At 40.0% G+C, this 25,396-nt stretch overlaps 1 protein-coding gene and 1 long non-coding RNA gene across 2 annotated transcripts in view; one reads left to right on the top strand and one right to left on the bottom strand.

Moving 5' to 3' along the window:
- Positions 1-25,396, top strand: part of pappaa (pregnancy-associated plasma protein A, pappalysin 1a) — a 299,873-nt gene that overhangs the window by 48,921 nt on the left and 225,556 nt on the right. Inside the window, exon 7 of the mRNA XM_084693873.1 lies at positions 7,062-7,563. Coding sequence (XP_084549999.1) covers positions 7,062-7,563 — 502 coding nt within the window. The remainder of the gene's footprint in view (positions 1-7,061; positions 7,564-25,396) is intronic.
- The window catches only part of LOC146220818 (uncharacterized), a 48,213-nt gene continuing 29,944 nt past the window's right edge, over positions 7,128-25,396 (bottom strand). The window contains exons 3-4 of the long non-coding RNA XR_014750887.1: positions 7,396-7,541; positions 7,128-7,259 (exon numbers count right to left, since the gene is read on the bottom strand). This is a non-coding gene — a long non-coding RNA (uncharacterized LOC146220818). The remainder of the gene's footprint in view (positions 7,260-7,395; positions 7,542-25,396) is intronic.

The following is a 25,396-nucleotide window of genomic DNA, read 5'->3' as shown; positions in this document are numbered from 1 at the left end:
ATTGTTTTGAGGCTGTGGAGGCAAAGGGTCATATCTGGTATTCTTTCCACTTACATCTCTGTTGATGTTAGTTTTGGTTGTATTGCAAGTGTTTCTTGATCATAATTAACCTGTTTAGGAGTCAGAGTAACGTCGCACATAGGGCTGCGGTATGACAATATACCGTGCGACGGTAGAAATGTGTCTACCGGGAGAGATTTGGCTATACCGTTTCAACCGCGGTATACTTTTATACTATATTTTTGTATTACACTTGTCAATAAAATGTCTGGTTGTTGTATTGTATATAAGCCATCAAATAAATTGCATTTGTGCGATTTAAAGAATTATAGTTTAACTTTTAATTGATTTGCTATTTTCGTTTGACCTTGAAGCACATTTGCGTTGGTCTGACGGAATTTTCGATGTGGAAAGGGTTTTGTCTAAGCGGACCACATTGATGCCGATGTTAATTAATTAGGGTGTGCTTGCCTTCGGCGAGCACCAACCATTGTTATCTCGCATTTATATTATTATTATTATTTATTTTTGCCCCCCTAAAACTTTGTCAATATTTGGACTACATACACAATGCCTGTGTCAAAATGTTTGTCTTGGTCTCCATTGAGTTGCTTGTATTTGGATTTAAGTTCCGTTGCACAGTTTAGGAGGTTACAACGTTTTCGTGGGGACAAAGTGCCTTTAGTCGACGAAGGGTAATCTGTGCTAGCTACGTCACCACGTCAACACACGTTAGCAAAGACGCATGGATACAATGTGATAGAGACTTTCTAGCTCGCAAATTGGAGCTTGGATTACGAGTGAAAAATACCAGCCCCAAAAAAATCACAACCATTTGGCTTTGTAGAGAAAGCGATTTAGAGTAGAACTGCAATCTCGCTTTTTTGATTTAGGTCGTGACAGTCTTTGAAATTTGAGCGAGTGCAGGTCGCCCGTGAGACCGCCTCGTCTTTTAGGCGGCAGCCATGCTAGAAAGCGTCATAGTAGTATCTTTTGTAGCTAGCTAATTTTATAGTTAAATTTTACACAGAAAAAATGAAAGACGGAAACGTTATGACGATATGACTATTGTGAAAACAGTCAGGTGGTGAGATTTTAATATAGGTTGCTGTTAAACGTTGATTTGTTTGCTACATGAGAGCCTGTCAGCCTCCATTGACGATTGCGGCAGCAACAACAGTGTTGTCACTCAGTCAACTGTCGATCTGCGTCTGGTGAGTATTTTCTTAATTTCGTACCAGGGTCAATTCTACATCTAAATGGACAGCAGTGTTTTAAAGATATGGCGATTGCTAAGACAGCCAGCGGGTCAGCATAGTTTGTTATTTGTGTAAAACTTGGAATTTGAATGAAGTTTTCCATTCGCTTGAATGGGGCTTCCCAACGTTCTGCGGTGAACAATTTTCTCATATGTGACCGTTGCTATGCATATTTGACCGCAGTCAATGGAAGTGGCCTTTTTTTCTCGGATTCACGTCTTTCGTAGCACTCTGCAAGTAGTCCAGTAACTTTTCAACTCCAGCATACTCTGTTGCTTAGCGACGTCAGCTGATTTTAAGCCTAAATAATGCTCAAAGTCTATGAAGTTCAACGTCTTTGGCGAACTATTTCTCTGATGATAAACAATACGAATGGTAACAAATACATTGTAAAAAAAAGTTCTTTTTGTTGGCAAGTAGCCGTCTACAGCGGCGTAACAATGACTTGGCGGCCCGAGTGCAGATCTCACCAACGGGCCCCTTAACCGACCTATTGTCAGGCAAAATTATTGAGTGTTGATCTTAGAGAGGCGCATGGAAATGTATTTATTACCAGTGTTGCGTCTGAACACGTTCATGAACTCGCTGATAATTTTGGTGAACGTGAACTGAACGTAGCCTACTGTATTAGGCTACTGTCTGATGAACGATACTGTGCAGTGGACGCACTCCTTCTGGTGTCTGTGAATGGCACGTTCACTCTTTTTAATTTTGTTTAATAAGGTGCCAGATTTCTAGACACTTCCAGGCTAAAAACACACCGTTAACAGTCTTGTGTCCAGGGTTACCCAACCTGTCAATTGCTGCGTGTGCTTTCTTCTACTGTCTATGCATGGCAAGTGGGAAAACGCCGAATTGCGTAGAGGCAGAGAGCGGTATTGCAGACGGCAGCCACATATTGAAAAAAAGAACTGAACTAACCTAGTTCATTATTTGGAGCTTTGAACTTAGTTCAACATTTTGAATTATGAACTATGAACTGAACTAGTTCATGTAGAAAGTGAACTTTCCCAACATTGCTTATTAAAATACACATTGTGAATTGATTGGCAACACAACAGGATGGCAAACGATCACAACGTGTGGGTGGGCTATAGAATTGTTGACAACATATTACCCAGACAATATTACTTAATAAAAACGAGATTCGTTTCATTCAGCAAAAGGCAAATGAGGCCAAATGAATTATTTGCTGTTGTTAAGACTGACTATTGTTAAAATGTTTATTGGGCAGATGAGAATAACCATAATTAAGAAATGTTTGCGAATTGATCGGACTGGATCATATGTTAACCTTTCTGTGATTTACGCGGAGCGAAGGGCCCGGTCAGTTCTTCAGGTTGAGTTCTCACTTGAGATCGAGGACGGGCCCCCTTTCGCCACGGGCCCTAGTGTAGCTGCACTCCCTATAGTTACGCCACTGGCCGTGTAATAAGCGGGATAATGTATAGTACGCCGGTCATTATTGGGGAAATAAGCCCCTTCATGGCAAAACAAAACTGGAGAAAACTCTGCTTCGCGTCGTGCCTAACAACTCCCCTTACCTGTTCTAAAATCAGCGCAAACCACGGCCTCTTGGGGCTTATTGCTTAATTATCACTTACAAAAGAAAAGAAACGTTCTAATTTCCTGCGCTTTCAAACAATCAGTGGAGAGTGGATAGCAACGGCAGCTAGCTTGCCTCTAGCAAACTGCTTTTGAATTAGCCATGTCCCCCTAAATTAATATCGAACTTATTTACATTTTGGGAGGCTTATTTTCAGTTAGCAGACGGTACTATTTGAATCGCAATTCCATCTGAAATACTGCCAGTGACAACGTTGTTACAGTAGCTTGTTTCAAGGGGTGTTCTTATTGAAATATGCAATATGAGTAGGATAAATGCTTGAAAATATCACTAGAAGGGAAAACGGACCCACCTGCATCTGAAGCAAGCAAGCACACCCTACAATTTCCCCATAAATTGTACCCTCTCTAGTTTAGAAAAATTATAGCTCGCAACATATTGAAAAAAAAAATTTGAACTAGTACTACTGAACATTTTTTGAAGCTGTGAACTTTGTTCAAAATCTTGACATATGAAGTATGAACTGAACTAGTTCATGTAGAAAGTGAACTTTCCCAACACTGGTTAAATCTTTAACTGGCATGTGGCATCGGAAGTACATGCCACTAGCAGGAGGCGGAACATGCCATTTCTCAATGATTTTATTCTTTAATGACTGTTTGTTTATTCATTACTTATTTTTCAACAAATAACTCAATTAAAATTACAAAGAGGGAAATTCGCAAGTTTTCATCGCAACTGTCACTTGCTCCCGCAACTTTCATCGCAACTTTTTAGAAAAGCTCCCGCGAAATCAGGAATTTTAGAGAGGAAAAAAGGGTAAGGGTTAGGCCAATCATTGATTCTCGCTTAAAATGTGTAAAAATAGGTGACATGACTTACCGAACGTGGCTGCCTCGGCTATCAGGCGATTCCAGTTGAAAACAACAATGGCCGCCGAAAAATAATTTATATTCGTAACGGCGAGCTGAGATTGGAAGTGAAATGAAACAGGAGCCAGGTGGTCACCCTAGTGTCAAGGGGCAGGATGAGTCTGTGAGAATATGGAGCGTGCGCTGTGGAGCAATTCAATTGAATTCAATCATATATTGTCATACCAAGGTGAAATTGTTTATGGTACTTCAGAGGGATGTCATCTTAAGCCCTATTAGGTTTGAAAATCATGAGTCAAAATAATATTTGATTTATTGACACAAAGATATTGAGACAATGTGGACATTTACATACACAAATACACCCCTTTCAGCCATTTTGTATTGCTTATTCCATATCACCCTATATACAGACATGTATTCTACACATCTGTAACAAATTTCAAGACGATTGGATCTATGGTTCATGAGGAGAACGTTTTTGAAGGTTGTACCAAATTTGGACAGTACAAGAACATTCGTAAGTCTGACAATATGGGTCCTTGAGGCTTTTTTGTTCCCCATGAGAAATAAGGCATGTCTACCAATTTACAGGCATTTTGGAGTAATGAGGCACTGGGGAAATCAAGTAGACTTTGGGCATGGCTTATAGCGCTACCTATGTACTAACCTTCCGAGCAGTGAATGGGACTGCACCTGACTACATCAAGTCTCTCCTGCAGCCTTACATTCCACAATTCAGTTGAATTGCTCCACAGCGCACGCTCCAAATTCTCACAAACTCATCCTGCCCCTTGACACTAGGGTGACCACCTGTCTCGCTTTGCATTGTTTCGCACACGCACAGCATTTTCACCCCTTGTCCCGCACGTCGCATATTGAAAATGCTGTGCGATACAGCGCAAACAGGTGACAGGGACAGTTGGTCACCCTACTTGACAGACGCGCAAGCTTGGCGAGATGCACACACTCATTCTTCAGACAACCGCCTGGTGGTCCCACCGCTCAAGACCGGCCGGTCCCAACACAAGCTCTTCTCCTGCCTGGCCCCCCAGTGGTGGAATCAACTCCCCACCTCCATCAGAGACACAGACTGTCTCTCCACCTTCAAGAGAAGGCTCAAGACGCAATTGTTCTGGGAGTACAACGGTACTTAGGAATAGTTTGCTGAACCCAATGCTAGTTGCCTCAAGGATCACAATGAATCTTGCTTAGAGACGTGTTGCTCTTGTTGGTTAGTGGTAACTGATTTTAACTGTTGTATTTGCTGCAAAATATTCTATTTGTTAATCAAATTTTTATTTTATTTTACTGTTGCTTGCTTTTCTACACGCTTTTCTACACAAGGTACACTTGCACTTAGCGATTTATGTTGTTTAATTGTAACTTGCTTAACTACATGTTCTTATGGTTCTTCCCTTTGGGGCTATCTTGTTATTATCAGTGACCCATGCACTTTGTAAAGCTCTCTCTTGGAAGTCGCTTTGGATAAAAGCGTCTGCTAAATGAATAAATGTAAATGTAAGAATACTAACAATAACAATAGGTTATTAACAAAAATATAGGAGTTTCACTTTTTGAATCAAATTAATTAAATAAATCAACTTTTTGATGATATTCAAATTTATTGATATGCACCTGTATATATGGGAGAGAACAATGGTTGTGCTTTGCTGCTTGGCCACAAATTAAATGGAAACCTATTTTATTGCTAACGTTAATACTATGCTTTACACATCCTCTAGTAGGGGTGGGCGATATGGCCAAAATCTCCTATCACGGTATGAGTAATTTTATATCACGGTTACAGTATATATCACGGTATAGTAATTGATATAGTAAATTTAATTAAGAAATGGTACAAAATAACCATACCGTACTTCATCATCACACTTGATTATTTATTACAAACAAAAACAACTGCCTCACATGAGACAACATGGGGGGGGGGGTTCAAAATAATTCCTTCGTTAATTATTTGTTACACAGAACTTTATTATATTAAATATTCATCCAAAATGATTCACACCTTCACAAAATCAACCACAAACAAATAATTTCTGCATATGCAGGTAGCAACGCTAGTATTTAACTGGTCGGCTCCATGATGCCGGGTAGCTAGCTCCTGAGACTTCTCACCAAAAGAAAGAAGGGGAACCTTTGATTAATACAATGTTCGTAGGTACCTAGCGAAAAGTAGCCTGAACTTTCCTAGATCTTTAGCTACGGCACTAATGCTGAATGCTCGCTGTTATAGCTGCCTGTCTTACTAGAACGGTGTATGTATGCATCGTTGCTAACGTGCGCTGACGTTGTGACCATGTGATAAAGACGCGTAAGTGACAGAGACGGAGGGAGAGCAGGGAAAGGATATGCAGCTGAAAGAATTTGCTGCGTGTTTAACCTAAATGGTGTTAAAAACGAAACGCAATATGTGGCGGCCGGTGTTGATTCTGTGACGCACCGCCACAAATTATTCCATGTGTGGGAAACACTGAAAAGTATACCGCGGTTGAAACGGTATAGCCAAATCTCTCCCGGTAGACACATTTCTACCGTCGCACGGTATATACCGTCATACCGCCCAGCCCTATCCTCTAGTCATAAACAGATACTCTGATTCAATCACAAGTTCATATGAAGACTCTTGACAATGTTCAGTACACAAATGTGAGAAATAGTTGAATGTAGGATGAAAAGTACATTTATTGTGAATATTTGAAAGAAGCATGCTGGGCTAAATGCTCCTAGTTGATGTCTTCCTTGCTCCACAGTTTGTGTGCGGTCCAAATACTTACACACGCGCAAGCTTAAGGACAGCACACATGCAAGGCTTTCTGGGAAGGGTGGGCTGACTGTTGAGAATATGTACAACAACAGCTAATGCACTATAGAAACAGAAGGTCTTCTTCTCCAATCTATAAAGTCAACCAAATACAGCTTGGTCATTTTTTCTTCTTCTTTGGCACAATGAAACTAAAGACTAGACTTTTTAAATAATTAATATTGCCATAGTGTCTACTGTAGGTGTATGTCCTTCAGGATAATAGAATAAACTGTAGACTCCAATCATCATTGACGATCAATCTTCTGTCTTAATGCATCAGCTTTTTCACTGTATAGGTACTGTACTTAGCTGTTATGTTACCATGAAACTATAAATGCAAAATGTCACATCAAAGTTACACCAGTCTACCTCTTTAACGTCTGCAATTTAAATAAACGTAATGTGTTTATTTATAGAAAGGCAACATTAGTTTTATTTTCTAATGTTTATTGGGTTTTATTTAACTTTGTTGATTATGATTCTTTTCATGTTCCTATAAATCTGATTCCATTCATTGTTGACATTTTTACTCCCAGGACCACCAGATGTGGAGCAGGCATGTGAGCCTAGTGTCCGCACATGGAGCCCAAACGCAGGAACCGAGCAGGGAGTTGTGGGGCTGTCGGAGTGCCCCTTCCAAGGATGCATGCTACAACTGGAGTTTGCCCATCCCCTGGTGCCTGAGTCCCTCACTGTGTGGGTCACCTTCTTCAGCCCGGAGGAAACTGCCCTACCTGCCATTCACAACATCCTCTTACTTACAGTTAGTGGAAACAACCTGTCATTGGGTCCTAGTGACGTGTTCTGTGATACACCGTTAACCCTTAAGCTCGATGTGGAGGAAGAAGTGTACGGGGTGCAGTTCTTTACCATGGAGCAACACCTGGAGATTGATGCAACCCTCCTGACATCCAAGCCAGATTGTCCATTGTGTCGGCACCTCCAGCCACTCCGCCATCGCCTGCTTCGCAATCCACCATTTACCCACACCTCCAATGGTCTGCTGTTGAATGACCCTACCAGGCGATATACAGACAGGTTGGTTGCTGGGAAGTAACTTTTTAAATAATGGACTGGCATAGACGACAGATGTACTGATGTATGTGAGCAATATGATTTAGAACTATGGATGAAGTTGTTGCATCCAGTATGAATTCAGATTCAGCCTAATGTGTTTATTGTTTGCATGTGTTATATGCTATAGGGAATGAAAGATAGAGTGGATGTGAGAAATCATAAGTTTAATCAACATTATGAAATCAATTGTAAAAAAACAAACAACCTCAAACCCCATACACTTGTTGACCTTGCAGAGGACAAAAAAAAGGCAAATCAAACTTGTTCTCTGACTTGTTCTTAGTCAAGTGGGCAAACCAGTGTCAAAGTTATTGTGCTGAGTCATGCAGATGTAGGCTGATTTTAGATCGGGCTGTGTTCACCGGCTTGCCCAGTTCCAGAGGGATAACTGGTGTGCTCCACCTGGCCCGGAATACCATATTCTTTAGCCAAGCACCAAGGATCTGGGCTGTAGGCACCATATATCTCCACTCTGGGATTGGCCTCAACTCACCTCACTCACTTCTCAGAATCTTTTGATTTCAGTCCAGCACTTGTCCAGGGTCAGGCAAAATTCAGGTTGGAAGGGAAGCAATACAGTATACTGTATCAAAAAGGGTATTTCTTCACTTTTCTCTTTTAGTGAAAATGATGCAAATTTGACAGTTACATTTTAGGTTTAAAGACCAGAAATATGTTAATTAAATCGATTACACTAAATCCACTTTGTTGCCATAGAACACTGGATATAAAAAATATTAGCATAATAGCTAATATAAATGAAAATTTATTTTGATATGACACAGAATATTTAAGACACCTCAGTCATTTGGTGAGGTGCAATCATTTTATGCACTGTGTAGCGTTTTTTCCCTCAGTGTATCTGTTTGCAGTGCACTGTTTGCGCTGTAGCAGGCCTCTTATTGCCTGCTACACTTTTTTTTAGGTCCGATGAAGATCAAGGACAAACAATGTTTGTTGATGGCATTTTATGCACAGAGGCAATAGTTTAGTGCTTTTTTTTGCAGAATGTGCTGACGAGATGTAAGTTTCACCTCCGTTACATTATGCCGTGTGTTGTGCCATTTCACTATTGTGCTGTCAGCATGGTTCACATGAGAAGGAAGGTAGTTGATAAGAGGCAATAGGACAAGTGTCTGTTATGCAAGATAAAGAGAGGTGTATGTATGCTATATAGAGTGCCTACTGGCAAAATAGTAAATTGATGCTGGTTTGTGGATATTTATAAATGTAATGCATTTTCATAGCATGACAATGTATTTATGGTTGTGCTGTAGGCTCTGGCCAATGGTATATCCCCATAGTAACTTGGTCAGTGGTGGTGGCTGACTCTTTTACATTCAGTCATTTAGCAGACGCTCATGACTTGCCCACTTGACTTTTGTAATGTTAAAACAGTTTGACCTCTTTCCCACGGGGTAGGGGTCTGGTCAACCCACAGAGGCCAGGGGCTTGGCATGGAGTATAATCCAGATTAAAAGTATTAGGTTCCAGCATTGGAAGTTTATCTGTCCTTTTTTTCTAGCAGACAGAGTGAGTGAAAGACAAGTAGATAAATGATAATCAATAAACTTGTCACCCCTGTACAAACTCGTACCCCTATACACACAAACACTCACACACACAAATTGGGGTTGGAGAAGATTGCTCAAACCTGTGGCTAAGGATATATGTTGTAGTGTCCAACCTTGTTATTCGTACACTTCTGTAACAAACATTTTGAGTACAGTTTCCATGCTGATGGATGTGTGGTGACCAGTGGTGTAGTGGTAAAAATAGAGGTGGGTAAACTATGAATTTTATAATTTATTTATTTACAGGGTCGTCAAGCCCCCCCCCCCCCCCAGACAAGCTTTTACGTCTACTTTGCTTACCTAGTAACGAACATACGGTCACCAAAAAACTACACGCATTGACCGTGAGACACGCATTTCAGCCCCTTCACAGAGGCTTGAGAACAGGGGCGGTGTTAGACCCTTTTTACTGGGGCCCGTGCCCCAGTATAAATCTGCTGTGCCCCAGTAAAATCAAAAGTTTGAGTTTTAAAAATGTACTTAATTAGTCAGTGCATTTATTTTTAGAAAGGAAAAAATAACGCTTGTAAAATCAAATCTGTTTAACCAAAAACACAAACCAATGCCTGTCACTGCGCTCTTCTGAGCTTGCCAAATAGCCACTGCAGCACGCATACAGAAGTCCAGGTGTCGGACTCGGACACCAGAATTGAGGTAGGCTGAGAAACATGACAAAACTAAAGAAAGTTTCAAAATGATAGGCCTACCGATCATCTTATTTTGACTTAAACATAAAAACAATATAACATGAAGCTCATAAGAGTATCTGCGCACAAATTAATACGAAAATGAATGTGCACTGGCATTAACTATTGATGTCCTTGCCAAAGACCGAGGTGAAGTTAGTTTCGTATTCGACATTTGTCTCATGTTCGGAAGACGCTACTTTGCAGTGTTGCGTTAGGGACCGGGTGAAAACTACCCATACAATTTTGAAAAATTATGACTTTTATAATATTTTTATGAATATAAAATCTCAAACGAACAGCAGATTATTCCAACAATGTATATACCTCACCTTGCCACCAAAGCTGATATCAAACCTGCGTCCCTGAACTGTTGTATAGTGGGTTAAACAAGGGGAGTTTCTATAGCTGAGTAGTGTATTGTGCAGAGCACGCTTGGAAGAAAAAAATTAATGGGGGCCTATGCCCCAGTAGAGTTTTGTCTAACAACGCCTCTGCTTGAAAACCCTGTTTGTTTATTTATTTTTACGTGTCATTAGGTCTATCTGGATGGAACCCGTAAGGTTGGCTTGTATCTGCATCATCCTATTTAAAAGCATGTTAATAATAGTAGGCTCGCCGTTTGTCCATGTCTTAATGCGATGTTGTGCAAACCAAAGCAACGTTTACAAACGTGAATTGATCTTACTCTGTAGTCTGTACTTTACTTGAGGCCTTTTGCGGGTATCTGTGGGAGTGGGGGCACTCGATGGTCTCTTCAAAAATCGGCTGATTAATCCATTCCGAACAGGCAGACTAATCCACAACGTTTACGTGTGTACATACTTCGTGGATCCTGATTGTTGTTGCCGCCGCAGCCACATTGATTGGAGGGTCACAGACCATACAGCACAGAAGAAATGATTCAGACTACAGCGTTTAGGCCTATATGTTAAACAATATGAAATATATAATAATATTTAAAATTACATCAACATTTATTTAGGATTTATTTCGGATTATTCCAACGGCAGAATATGAGGCACAGGGAACTTAGATATGCTTAAACGCGCATAAGCGCTATTTAGAGGTAGATAAACGCAATTTCCACAATTTAGAGGTGGATAAAAGCTATTTCCGAATTTCGGGAGGTGCGTAAACGGCGTTTACATGCGTGTAGCCCCCACTACATCCCTGGTGGTGACTGACAGTTTTCGCTACTGCCACAATATTTGCGTTGAACACGGTTCAGTGGTTCTCATATCCTAGTGTTGGCCTCGATGAAGGGTGGGGTAATAGGGTAAATTAGGTCACTGCCGTTCATCAGAGTTTGATAAAAAATATGTAGTATAGCAGCCTCCTTGGCTGCCATGGTTCAATTTAAGGATGGAAGTTTTGAAGGCTTGAGAGTGGTAGAGGCCAGGAACATTTATGTAATACATTTTCTTCCGGGGAAGCATGCACCCGGACCCCCCCATAGGGTTGGGGTATCCTTCTCAACTTTTTTATCCCTGACTTGTTTGCATGCCTGTTATTAGCAAGGGGGTTTAGCACTTTTGCAAGGCACTGTATATTACGGGGTGGTGGTGGTGGACCCAAGTGCCAATACAGACGAGAAAAAACTGAGGGATGGTCCAGAGGGGTTTAATGTTGGGATAAGTGCAGAGGGGAATGATGGTGATGAAAAACAGACAGGACGGCAGGGTAGGATAAGCAGGGTTTGGCTGGGAGGCAAGGTTGGTGATACTGGAGGCAGAGGCAAAAAACAAAGTCTGCAAAAAGATGGTTTCACACAAAAAATGATAGGTCTTACAATCTCTCTTTGTAACTGGGAGTATACTACCGACGGTAGACAAAACTGTTATCCGGCGATGAATGACGTGAAAACCAGGGTTGATAAACTGCAGGGCGGATGAGTTGATGGGAGACAGGTGTGGAGACTGAGGTATAGTGAGTGGGTAATTGGAACGGAGATCATGGCCACACCCACAACTGGGAAACACAAACAAAACAACAAACTGCCACTAGGGGGCAGAGGGCATGACACTGTATTCATGTCACATTCTAATTGTGGGCTGAGCACCCTTAAAGGTCTGATCCTAGAATCGCCCCTGGTGTTGAGCTTTGCATAAACTCACTAAAATAAACCATGTTGATGAATGATATAAAGGGGCATGCATGGCCATGGGAACTAGGGGTGCTGCAGCACCCCTGAACACCATCACAGCACAGCCACGCCGTAGCGGACTGGCCATCGGGAGCATCGGGAGAAGAATAATGATGGAAAACCCAGGCTAAGAAACATAAGGGTGGGGCTGAAAAATTGAGACAAAAAGACATCTCCTTCACTAGACCAGGTTTTTACCAATTGAAAAACGGCTATGTTTATTTGATATAAAGCTCATAACTATTTTGCGCTCAAATAAATGCAAAAAAAAATTGGTTTGCGCGCTATGCATGCTTGCATTAAGTATTGAAATCCTGAACAAGCATCACATCAAACACAGAATGTGCATGCATTAGCAGGGCAGCTGTGGTGGCGTATACGGGGGCCGGTTATGGTGGGCCAGTCTGGAAGTCCAGGGCCTATTTTTACTCCCAGTCCGTCCCAGCCGCCCCGCAACATTGAGCCTCTACCCCCCAGCACCACCCTGATCAAATATGTTCCTGCGGCTATGGGGGTAGGAGTAAGACCTGCTATGTATGGGTGCCTGGGGTTGTTCAGTATCCCCAGATCAGATTTGGTCAGACTGGATTTCCTAGTGAGAAATTGGGACAGGTCTTTTGGTTGGGTTTGTTCAACATGGATTGTTTAAGAGTGTGTTAACTATTTTGGTGGGAGCCTAAGGTGATTCCATGGCTCTGAACTATGTGAAACATTTTCAATATTCAATTGTGATAGTTTAAGATCCTACAAGTTGTTGTGATACATAATCTACATGGTGTTTTTCTCTGGTTTACCACAAACTCCTTTTCTTAGATATGTGCTCTCCAGCATTGACAAATTTCTTCTACTGTGCTTCCATTATTGTGCCTTTCGCCATTGGCATCTATTGTCTTTGTAAAATAAAATGCTAGACTAAATGTTCGTGAATGAGACTTTGACACTGCTGGAAGAAAATGCCTTTCATTAGTGGATGAGTAAAGACTGTTTGGTCAGTCAGTATAGTTGTGATGAAATCTTATCACGTAAAAGTGTCAGGTGCTGAACTAAAAAATGCTGTGTTTGAATGTCAATTAAGGCTGTTACTGTAGCCAAATTGTGTATACTGGACCACTTTTGATTTAAATGATTGAGTACTTCACAATGGCATTACTACTTTACTTTTCATACTGTACTTTAATCAGGTATGTAATGCACAGATACACATTATGTGTGTGCGCTTTCAGAACCAGACAGTTTCTACCTATCACAGTATCAGTCATGTTAAAAATATGTTAGTTAACAGATACAGATAACAATGATGTTAGTTTCCCTTCTCACCGCTCTTTTTCTAGACAAAGATGTTCTTCTAATCATGGCTTCGTAAGCATATTTTACTAACCAGTTATTGTCCCGGGTGGTGCTGTATCTACCCAACATCTTTCTCTCAAATATTACTTATCCTATCCCTTAAACACTCTTTCTCCCTTGTCTTTCAACCCCCACCAAGACAAGTTGTAGAAGCACAGTAATAATCTGAGCATTTTGACATTGTTCATGACTGGTGTTGAAGAGGCTGTCTGTCTAAACTTCTGTCTTTCTGTCACAGTTTTTCAAAATGTTCTCAAACCACACAATCACAACACAAACTGTCACAAAACACACAACATAAACACTCCCTTCATAATTTTTTTTTTTCTTCTCAAATCGACAATTACACAATTGACTCCTCAAATGGGAAAACACCTGTTGGTTTTCAATGAGCAATTATACCTTTAGCAATACATTAATAAACGGCCCAAAGGAGAGCAATTCAGTTTTGGAGAAAATGGATGCCAATTTTGCAAAGAGAGAGGCAAGAGGTGGAGTTTGGGGTTTTGTTTGAAACAATAAGCCAAACTGTCACTTTCTCTCTGTCTTCCCAGCCTAATTAGCTGCTTTCACTTATTGCACAGTTCATGTCCCTCTGTCAAGCCTGACTAAATAACCATGTGTGCGTGTGGGAAGGGGTGTCTTTTTGCTTGTAGGATCCATGTCACCATCTGTTGAAATCTATAGGAAGATCCCAGGCCTGTGATAGCCACACTCTTAACTTTATTTTGAAAACAAAGGAAATAAACCTTAAGGGAATGGTGATAAACTATGTTGCAGAGTCACACAGTTGAAAAAGTTGCATAAAAACGAAGCAATTGGGCAATCCTATGTAAAAATGGTCCTAACCTAAACAGACTTGGACAAAATTGTTGGTACCCTCCCGGTAAAAAAAACTAACCCACAGTGGTCACTGACATAACTTGAAACTGACAAACGTAATAATAAATAAACATTTTCTGAAAAGTAACAAATTAAAATCAGACATTGCTTTTTTTCAACAGAATCATTTAAAAAAACAAAATAATGAAACTGGCCTGGTCAAAAATGATGGTACCCCTAGAAAAGATTGAAAACATTTGACCATAGGGACATGTTAAACTAAGTAGTGTCCCTTTGCATCACAAGTGTCTTCAAACTTGTAATTAGTCAGTCTGCCTATTCAAAGGGTGAAAAGTTGTCACTGTGCTGTTTGGTATCATGGTGTGTACCACACTGAACATGAACCACAGAAAGCTACGGAGAGAGTTGCCGCAGGAGATTAGGAAGACATTTGTAGACAAGCATGTTAAAGGTAAAGGCTATAAGACCGTTCCTGTGACTACAGTTGCACATATTATTCATAAGTTTAAGGTCCACGGGACTGTAGCAAACCTCCTTGGACGTGGCCACAAGAGGAAACTTGATGACAAACTGAAGAGATGGATACTACAAATGGTAACCAAAGAGCCCAGAACAACTTGCAAAGAGATTGAAGGTGAATTCCAAGGTCAAGGTACATCAGTGTCAGATCGCACCATCCATCGCTGTTTGAGTCAAAGTGGACTTCCTGGAAGACAACCGAGGAAGACTCCCCTGTTATTATTTTTTATTTTTTTGTAGTGCTGTCAAACGATTAAAATATTTAATTGCGATTAATCGCATTAATTTCATAGTTAACTCGCGATTAATCACAATTAATCGCACATTTTTATCTATTCTAAATGTCCCTTGATTTATTTTTGTCCCTTGATTTCTTTTTTTCTTTTTGGAAAAGTGGTTCGGATTGCTTCGTGCAAATTTTTTTTTTAAAGAAAACAACATTGCAATCGCCGGGCTTTGACGAGGGGGCGGAGAATTTGCATCAGCTGTGTGCTTGGCCATCAAGTGGTATTTCAGACTGGACGTGCTGTGATGATAGCTCAGTTTACAACGACAAAACACACAGATCATTTTGGTCTTGTCAATGGAACCATTTGGCAACTTTTTAAAAGTAAACTTTCCATTTAGAATCTTATTGGCATCCATTATGGCGTTTCGCGCTCGCCATCCACTCAAAACGTAACGTTAGCCTACTACCAGAGAATGTCTAATATCCGTAAACGGGCTCTGCTACTACTCTTTAGCCGTCTCGCAAGCCAAACAAGTGTGTTTGGCGTGCCTCTTGTTTTGTTTCCGGTCTAGCAAGATCCGGTGTGGAGTTGTAGTTTTTCTAAAGTCGGTAGTTGTTGCAACAGCATGTGAAAAAAACTAGAAAGTTTGCCAGGCCAAAAAGAGCGTTAATCAAATAATGAAATAAAAAAATTAGATAAAAAAATTGACGCCGTTAATTTGGGTTTGCGTTAACGCAGTTAATAACACGTTAAACTGACAGCACTTAAAAAAAGCAAGACTGGATTTTGCAAAAATGCAAATTGACAAGCCACAAAGCTTCTGGCAGAATGTCCTTTGGACAGATGAGACAAAATTGGAGCTTTTTGGCAAGTCACATAAGCTCTATGTTCACAAACGCAAAAATGAAGCATACAAAGAACACTAAATACCTGTCGACAGGTGCAGAAATCTCCATTAAGAGTTACAGAAATTGCTTGATTGCAGTTATTGCCTCAAAAGGTTGTGCAACAAAATATTAAGTTAAGGATACCATCATTTTTGTCTGATTTTCATTTGTTAATTTTCAATACATTTTTATGTATTATTACTTTTGTCAGTTTCAAGTTACTTCAGTGACCATTGTGGGTTTTTCTGTCTTTAACGGAAGGGTACCAATAATTTTGTCCACGTCTGTATCTACCAACGTTGTCACTGGCAGTATCTTAGCTGGAATCGCGATTCAAACAACACCCTCTGTAAACTGAACTAAAAAAACATTTCCCCAAAAACGTAAATAAGCTTCAAATTCACTTCTGGAAAACTGGCTAATAAAACCAGTTTACAAGAAGTGATCAATGTGTCAGTAACAAACAAAGCTGACTGATTATTTGCTAACTGGTTGGTAGCTTGTACTGTAGCTGGCTACCAGCTAGTACATCCAGTGCTTTAGAAAACTGCATATCATATCATTTCTCAGGTGAAGAAAAAGTATACTTTAGAGTACTTCAAACATATTCACATTTTCAATAGTACATTTTAAATATACTAAGAAAAAGTGTACTACTTTTTCTTATAAATGAAAAAGTGTACTATGAAAAAGTGTACTACTTTTTCTTATACTAAATTATACTACCATCATGCTCTTACCAATTTTAACATGAATACTTTTAACACACTTAAAAAAATGGTACGACAGTACACTTTTAGTAAATATATTATAAAAATATATATACTTAAAGTAAAATTAAGTTAAATGTATATGTAATTTCTAAAGTGTACAACTGGAACTTTGTTTTTAAACATATTATTTGTATATTTAAAAATGCATGCTAAAAAATAATCTTTGTAACAATGCACTTAAAGCTTACTTTAAAAATAAACATTTCCTGACATTTTTGGATATTTTAAGTTACTTTCGAAGTCCCTTCATTAATTCAGCCTTAAGTGTACTGGTATACATTTGCTGTACTGTAGTGTGTAGTACAGGAAAGTACTTAATTTTTTGAACAGTTTTCTTGTGCTTGTGCGACTTCTATTTCGAAGCGACTTATAGTCCGGTTTTTGAACAAAAAAGTGGATTCTCTATTTATTGCTCAACACTTGAATGGGGGCTTATTCCTTGAATGAGGAATTATTTTCTGTGTCGTCTCAGTTACACTATCAGGGCTTGGAAATACAAGCTTGCTAAAGTAGGCAAATGGCTAGTAGAACATAACATTTCATAATAATTTCAGTTAATCAAACAGCTGCAAGACCCAGTGAAATGTTATAGGCTAGCTAGCAAGCCAGCGCTAGCATCGGTAACATTACAACTTTGGTAGTATAACCGAGCTCTTTGTAAGTTTGTTTTAGATATAATTGTATATGAGGTGGTCTCTTTTCAAAACTTGTATTTTACCACTGCTCTTCTTGAAATAGCCATTCGAACAGCCCTCACTGATTTCACGTAATGGTTTCAGCATCAAGCCTACAGCAAATCCCAAGGGACCCTTGTCCGTTGTCACATAAAAAGGCAGAGCTGCCAACTCTCACGGTTTCGACTTGTATTCCAATGCGGCATGTACTCTAATTTAGAAGAATTCCAGTGCACTTTTATGTGCGAAAGTGGAACAATTTCATCAAATATACTTAGTACACTTTAAGTATATGGACATATCCGCAGGGCCAGCCCAAGCCTTTATGGGGCCTTAAGCAGAATAAGAGGCATAAAGAAAAAAAATGTTTTAACCTGTAATGTCATGTGCTTTTGGGGGCCCTCTGGTGGCCACAGCAGCCCTTAGCAGCTGCTTAATTCGCCTTGTGAGAGAGGGTAATCCTGTGTCTGCGTAATTTTAAACATTGACTTGATTTTCCATATGATGAAACATTTTCTTGTTTTGGTGTATTATATGACCAAAAATGCATTTGCGTTTGACGATTAGTTACGTAGTTAACACTCAAATGATTGCAACTTGTACGAGTTACATTGGTATACACATGAGACACACTGGAGCAGTCGTGAGGCAATAGTAGGCACTTTAAAACTTGCAATGGGTAAAATCATGAATACATTAAAATACGAATATAGCTGCAAGCAGCAATGGCGGATTCCTCCTTCAAAATGGCAAAATGATGTAAAATTGACATAATAGTTACACCAGAAGACTTGAAACTAATTTCTGTCAGAATAAAAAATGTTTTATATCTCTGACTGGATTAGAACCCACCACCCTTTACACATCAGCACTGCGTCTCATCCTACTAAGCCATTCACAGACTTAGACATTAATCTTTGTTTTTGTATCAGAAAATAATCATTTTCTTCAATGGCAAGCATTGTCCGATTTGGTTAAAGTTCAAACTGTTTTAATTTAGTCTTATTTATATATGGGACATAAAAACGGGACAACGGGATGACTGGGTTGCTGCTGTAAAGAATAGCTTACTCGTAGTGCTTTCAAAAGGTTGTTTGGGGTGCCAAAACTTGTCATGGAAGGGAATTTCAAATCATGCCAAGCATCAGTGGCGATTTGTCCTGGCTTAGGTTACTGAAATGAATTTGTGCAACAGGCAAGGGATCCACCTGAACAATCAATGTACTTAATTAAAGCTAACTCGGTTGTGAATCTGACACTAAGTGGTGACACCTGACACCTGTGGTAAGCATTGTTAGATTCAGCCAAGTTTGAAACAGCTCTAATTCAATCATATTTTGACATACCAAGGTGAAATTGTTTATGGTACTTAAGAGTGATGTCATCTTGAACCCTATTAGGTTTGAAAAACCATCAGTCAAAATTATATTTGGTTTATTGACACAAAGAAATTGAGGCAATGTACATTTACATTAATACATCGCTTTCAGCCATTTTGTATTAGATTCAGTTTTCCCAAGTAACGATTTCAAATACATAAATTCTACATATCTGTTCAAAATTTGTCAAAATCAAGTCAATTGGACCTTTGGTTCAAGAGAAGAGGAATTTTCAAGGTTTTCCCAAATTATTACTGTACAGGAAAATCCAAAATATGATAAAAAAGGACATTGTAGAAGATCGAGAGTTGGACAACAAGAGTGCAAAACAACTTCATGTTTGGCCAACAACAATAGGCTGAATGGGGATTTGAACTCATGAGCATAATTTTACAAGTCAGTCTCTTTATCCTCTCTGCTACACACCAACTGTTGAGATTTTATGAATAGAAAGGGCACACTATTAGCTTTGGTTAGCTTTGGGACAAAGTTTAAGAGACGGATGACATTTCAAGGTACAAAAATGCATAAAATTGTGCATGGTACATCAGAGTGATGTCGTCTTGAACACTATTAGATTTGAAAAACAGAAAATCAGTCAAAATTATATTTGATTTATTGACACAAAGATATTGAAGCAATGTGGACACTTACATAAATACACCGCTTTCAGACATTTTGGATTGTATTTCTCATTCCATTTCACCCTATATAAAAACATGTATTCTACAAATCTGTAACTAATTTCAAGTCGATTGGATCTGTGGTTCATGAGGAGAAGGGTTTTGAAGGTTGTACCAAATTTGGACAGTACAGCAAAATCTATCATGGCGGACGTTATGGGTTTTTGAGGCTTTTTTGTTCCCCATGAGAAATAAGGCATGTATACCAATTTTCAGGCATTTTGGAGTAATGGGGCACTGGAGAACTCACGTAGACTTTGGGCGTGTTTTATAGCGCCACTTATCGGAGGCCTGTTCCATAAAGCGAGTTTACCGAATAAGCCAGACTTATGTCAGTTAGTCGGACTCATTTCTTGTTCATTCGGTTCCATAAAGCTAGCTCAACGTAGTTTGAACTCGGTTACTATGGCAACTTAGGCTACGAAACTAGTCTGGTCAGGGTCAGACTAACTGTCAGGCTTAGCGTGACTTGGTGCTTAACCAGACATCCCTGTAACACTGACCCAACGGGAAGACAATGATTTACCACGTATATTCTCATTTTCTTATTCTCATCAGTTCGACATTGATAGAAAATCAACGTAAATAGCCTACATAGGCTACAACATTTAGCCTAATGCATTAAACAATGATGAATAATGCTTTGATAGGCTACGCACCATAGCCGTTAAATGTATGGATGTTAGTTTGTGATTTCGAATGTTTAGGCATCAGGCATAGGCCTACATCTCAATCTAAATGATCCGAGTATAATTATTAGTGCTGTCAAACGATTAAAATATTTAATCGTGATTAATCGCATTAATGTCATAGTTAACTCTCGATTAATCACAATTAATCGCACATCTATTCTAAATGTCCCTGATTTCTTTTTGTCCCAATCTTTTTTCATATTTTAATGCTCTTATCAACATAGAAAAGTGGTTCGGATTGCTTTGTGCAAATATTTTTTTTATTGAAAACAACATTGCAATCGCCTGGCTTTGACGAGGGGGCAGAGAATTCGCATCAGCTGTGTGCTTGGCCATCAAGTGGTATTTCAGACTGGACGTGCTGCGATGATAGCTCAGTTTACAACGACAAAACACACAGATCACTGGTCTTGTCAATAGAACCATTTGGCAACTTTTTAAAAGCAAACTTTCCATTCAGAATCTTATTGGCATCCATTTCGGCATCTCGCGCTCGTCATCCACTCAAAACGTAACGTTAGCCTACTACCAGAGAATGTCTAATATCCGTAAACGGGCTCTGCTACTACTCTTTAGCCAGCTCGCAAGCCAAACGAGTGTTTGGCGTGCCTGTTGTTTTGTTTCCGGTCTAGCTAGATCCGGTGTGGTGTTGTAGTTTTTCTAACGTCGGTAGTTGTTGCAACAGCATGTGAAAAAAACTACAAAGTTTGCTAGGCCAAAAAGAGCGTTAATCGCGCGATAAAATAATTGACGCCGTTAATTTGGGTTTGCGTTAACGCCGTTAATAACGCGTTAAACTGACAGCACTAATAATTATCATAGCAATATAATTGTTAACAGTAGCCTACAATTGCAAAACGAACCTAAATCCGCCCCCCATTTCCCCGACACAAAACTCATGTTAAAAAGTTAGCACTAGGCTACTGGATAATGTTTTAATTAATAGTAGGCTATTTATTTTAAACAATGTCAAAAAAGTCAATTTAGATTAGTTTAGAGGGTATTTTTTAATCAACGAAGGTGTACGTTCACAACGTACACAACGTTCACAACGTTCACAAGAAGTCATGTGGCCGTGTGCATTGCTTTTGCCATGGTGGATTGTATGAGCCATGTTTTTCTCTCGGGCTGTTAAAAAGTAGGGTGCTCGCGCAATAGGCCTCTAACAATCGACACATTTTAACCGCAACATTATTTTCAAACTTTCCCTTAGATGGCTTGAAAACCGCGGATACTTAAACTCTTCTTGAGTTGATCTCTTTCCAGAATCTCAGTCAATGCACAATCAACAATAGTCATGTGAGCAACTGGGTTAGGGCAGGGCTCATGTTCAGCTCCTTGCGAGAATAGCGTGTGACTGTTGTCAGAAATATTAATCTATCAAGCCTTGCGCAGTCAGTCGGTGCTTGCGGCTGGCCCACAAGGAGACAAAAACATCACATGCCATTGTGCTACAAAGTTTTTCTGCTAGCATGTTGTGCTAGCTAGCTATTTAAACAGCCCCAGTCTTTACAGTCATTGGTTAAGAAAAGGCTTGCAAATGTTGCATGGCTCTTCTTCATCGGCTCCTTGCGTAGACCTGGTGCGCATGTGTGCGTGCGTGTTTGATTGTGTGCCTTTTGACCCCTGTAAGCTTGACCACATGATTCACCCAACACAGATTAGGCCAGACATTTTTTATGGCTTCTCCCTACACACACCAAGAATGCTGAACACAGAATCATTCTTATACAGGATAAATGTGTTACATCTTCAATTTTCCCAACACTGTACAGCAGCAGACTCTCTGGTCCCATTAAACTAAATACATGCACAATCAGGGTGACCAACAAGATTATATTAACTAACAAACAATAACATTACAAGCATCTAACTGAAAAAACACAACGCCTCGCACGGCCGTTGTAACCGAACTATTTTCCACATAGGGTTGACAACTTCCTCAACCCCAAATGCGGGACACTTTCTCCTCCCCGCAAATTTATTTGGCTGATTTCAGCGAAAAATAGTTTTTGCAGCTTGAAACAAACAAACATTGCCGTTTGTCCAATTGGTAAAACGTTGTCTAGTGAAGGTAATTACGCTTACGTTTCTTAGCCTGGTTTTCCATCTCTATATTGTCTCAAATTAGCTTTCGATCTGTCAGTGTCCCTGTTGTGTGTAAGCGGCATTAAGGGCTGCATACGTTCATTTGGAATTTTCCACCGGAGCTTTAGCTAGCTGGCTAACGTTGCGTTCTTTTCTCCTGTGTTCAATGACTCAATTCATCAAGCTGTAGCTAACGTTAGCTAAGTCTATGTCAACAGAGCTCCTGGGTAACTTAACTTAGATATACAAATAATTGAAACCATCATTCACCAAATTCAGGCATGTAAATCGCGAGGCCAGGAATGCTTTCAGCTTGTGATGGTCGTCTGCACTGGTGATGCAAGGCCCTTCGCGTTAATATTTCCATGCACTCGCGCTCCCTTCTGACACGCGCACCTTGTTCGCAGTTCACTGAATATGAATACCGGCCGGCGAGGCTGTGATTGGAAAACGGGACTGGAGCTGTCCCGGACGGGATACATCAAAATAGGGACGGTTGGCAACCCTATTTCCACAAGTCCTTGCGTTTTTGACATGCCGCATGCTAGGTACCCAAGGGCGCTGACGCGGATTATCTAGCTGTGCTTTGACTGCGTGATATGACAAAATGCTAGTGACGCGCTTTTTTAGTGATGCGCAAGGTTTTCGAGTCTCCTGCATGAACCAGGTCTGCCCTATTAGCAAGCTATTTTTACTAATGTTTTGTTAGCGATAAAATGGTAATGCAAGCTAGCTACTAGTAATGTTAGTTAGGTTGGCTAAACTGGTTTTCATAGCAACAGAAATCAACAAATCAGATAAATCAAACTTTATTCAGAAGGGGGGGGGGGGGGGTGGCAGCTAGACTTGTCCTAACCAGATCCTCGTACATTTCATTTGTACAGAGGGTCTGGGATCGCCCCATTGACAAGCGTTAATTTCCTTGAAGGCGGGTCCTCTGTTGAAGTTTAAAACTATTGGATCTGCCCAGAGCCACTCTGATCTGCCCTAACCAATCGCAAGCGTTCATCTTAGCTACTCCTTCACCACTACTGTAACGGAGCTAGCTGCCGTAGCTGGAAAATCAAACTTTTCCCGAACCCCGTGGGGAGGAGGGCTACAACATCATGGCCATCTACAAAACTCAGTAAGGAATGTTCTTGCTCCGGCTTTAACTTATGGATATTCGGCAGCATTGCCACAACCGCAGAATAACTTTGCTCGCATCTTTCTCCGCCGCCATTACTGAACTACTCAAACTAGTGCATGACATTAACGTCATCGTTCTCAGCCACTCCCTCTGTTCGCTGATTGGACCTACAAAAAATGTGTTTCTGAAAACCGACTTCAGAGCCTAGCTCCCAGACCTTGTACTGAAGCAAAAACCAAATTGAGCCGAAGTACGTAGGAGGGCAGAGCCAGGCTAGGTGGCAGGAACAATAAAAGCAAAATGATAGTTTCTAACCCTACGTCATTACAGTATTTTCCTAACTAGCACCGTAGTTCTGGCGGTCTCCCCAAAACACAGGGGGGGGGGACGTAACAGTAAAGATAACATCCAAGCTAACAATTTCACCAAATCTGACTGCAGCTTTGTATACCACATGTACTGTGTTATGGTGGTTTGAGTTAAACAACTTGCTAAATAAATTAAATGTCTGTTAAATGTCAAATACAACTATAAATGTTCCAATCCAATCACTTTTTTAAATTTTATTTTTTTACCTAGAGGTTTATAAGGCTACCTTTGCCTAAACTGACATGCACCAACTCAGAGCACTGAGTTTCAACATCCTTTTACACATTTAGTCTACATTTTTTACTCTACTCTTAACACATGACTATGTTTAACTTAATGTCTGCACCTCTCTGTCACCAACTGTTCTGGAGTGGGGGGTGGGGGTTTCATATCCAACAAATTACACCCCTGAACTTTTAACCAATTAAGTAGCGTCGCACATATGTGTTTGTTAGAACTCACGCATCTAAGGGTTCAAACAGATCTAATGGCCTACTACAATTGTGTAAATATCCTATGACTTCTTCTCCAATTGGGCCTCAATACAATGCCATCTAATATTTTCTGCCCTTTCTGCACAGTTTTTGGGGACTTTCCACACCAGCACCCTTTGCCCAGTTCCTCTATTCTGCCCTACTACATGTTTTCCAACACTAGTTAGAATCAACCCTGGGTTAGAGCCTTTCACCATTGCATGGTGCCATTCATTCTTGACAGATCACACCCATCAAGCCAAAGCGAATAGTATCTTGTCCAACTCCATGTCCAAGTGCATGGTATCTGTGGAGGAATACAGTCATCACACTTGTCAAACCCTCCCCACACAAGTCCAATGACTTTAGTGTACCCTTACAAAAAAGAAGTATACTTTAAGTTTATTTTGTAAGTATACTTAGTATAAAAAATATACTATTATCATGTTACTTAAAGTATACTAGTAGTGTACTTATTTATATACTTTTTTTGTACTAAGTAAACTGAATTGGCCAACTTTTTAGGTCATTTAGTACACTTTAAAGTACACTTATTGTGTATTTCAAGGTTTACTTTTGAATACTGCAAAGTAGCCTGTGTATTGCACTTTCAGTTTATCAAGTATACTTCCTCAAGTACTTCAAAGTATACTTTGGAATACTCTAAAGCAGTGGTTCTCCAACTATGGTACCCGTACCACTGGTGGTACGTGTGCCCCTTTCTAGTGGTACGCGGAGGAATCTTAGAAATATTTAAATACCTTAACCATGATATCATTGAAATGTAATTTTTAAAAGTTTTGCTTTCCCTATAATATTTTTGTTTCGAAACAAAAATAAATGTTGGCCCACTTAACTACCTGACGGTTCTCGGGTAGTAGCTCATGCAAACATCACGATAATTACTGCGCAAACTGTGTAGGTCAATAGGGCAGGGCTTCAGACTGCGACCAAATGTTTGAGAACATTTTTGAGACGGTGCAAGCATTGTTTACAAGCACTTACGCAGGTGTGACCTACAAATTTGGAATGTATTGGGTGTGGACAACGTCAGCACACGTTAACAACGACACATAGATAAGACGTCCTAGTACAGCGATATCAGTGTGCCCTCAGCATTAGTACCGTAGCATAAAGTCTTGGAAAGTTGAGGCAATTTTTCGCTAGGTACCTATAAACCTAGCTAAAAGTCTTGGAAAGTTTAGGCTATTTTTCGCTAGGTTCCTATGAACATGTCTTAATCTGCCAAACCAGTGGGTTTCCCTTAGTTCTTTTGGTGAGCAGTCTCACAAGCCCTTCTCA

The sequence above is a fragment of the Hypomesus nipponensis genome, chromosome 27 (genome assembly GCF_054491055.1).
Source record: "Hypomesus nipponensis isolate SF chromosome 27, ASM5449105v1, whole genome shotgun sequence".
Lineage (NCBI taxonomy): Eukaryota > Metazoa > Chordata > Actinopteri > Osmeriformes > Osmeridae > Hypomesus > Hypomesus nipponensis.
The sequence above is the reverse complement of the archived record's forward strand: the minus strand, read 5'-3'. Positions and strand labels throughout refer to the sequence as shown.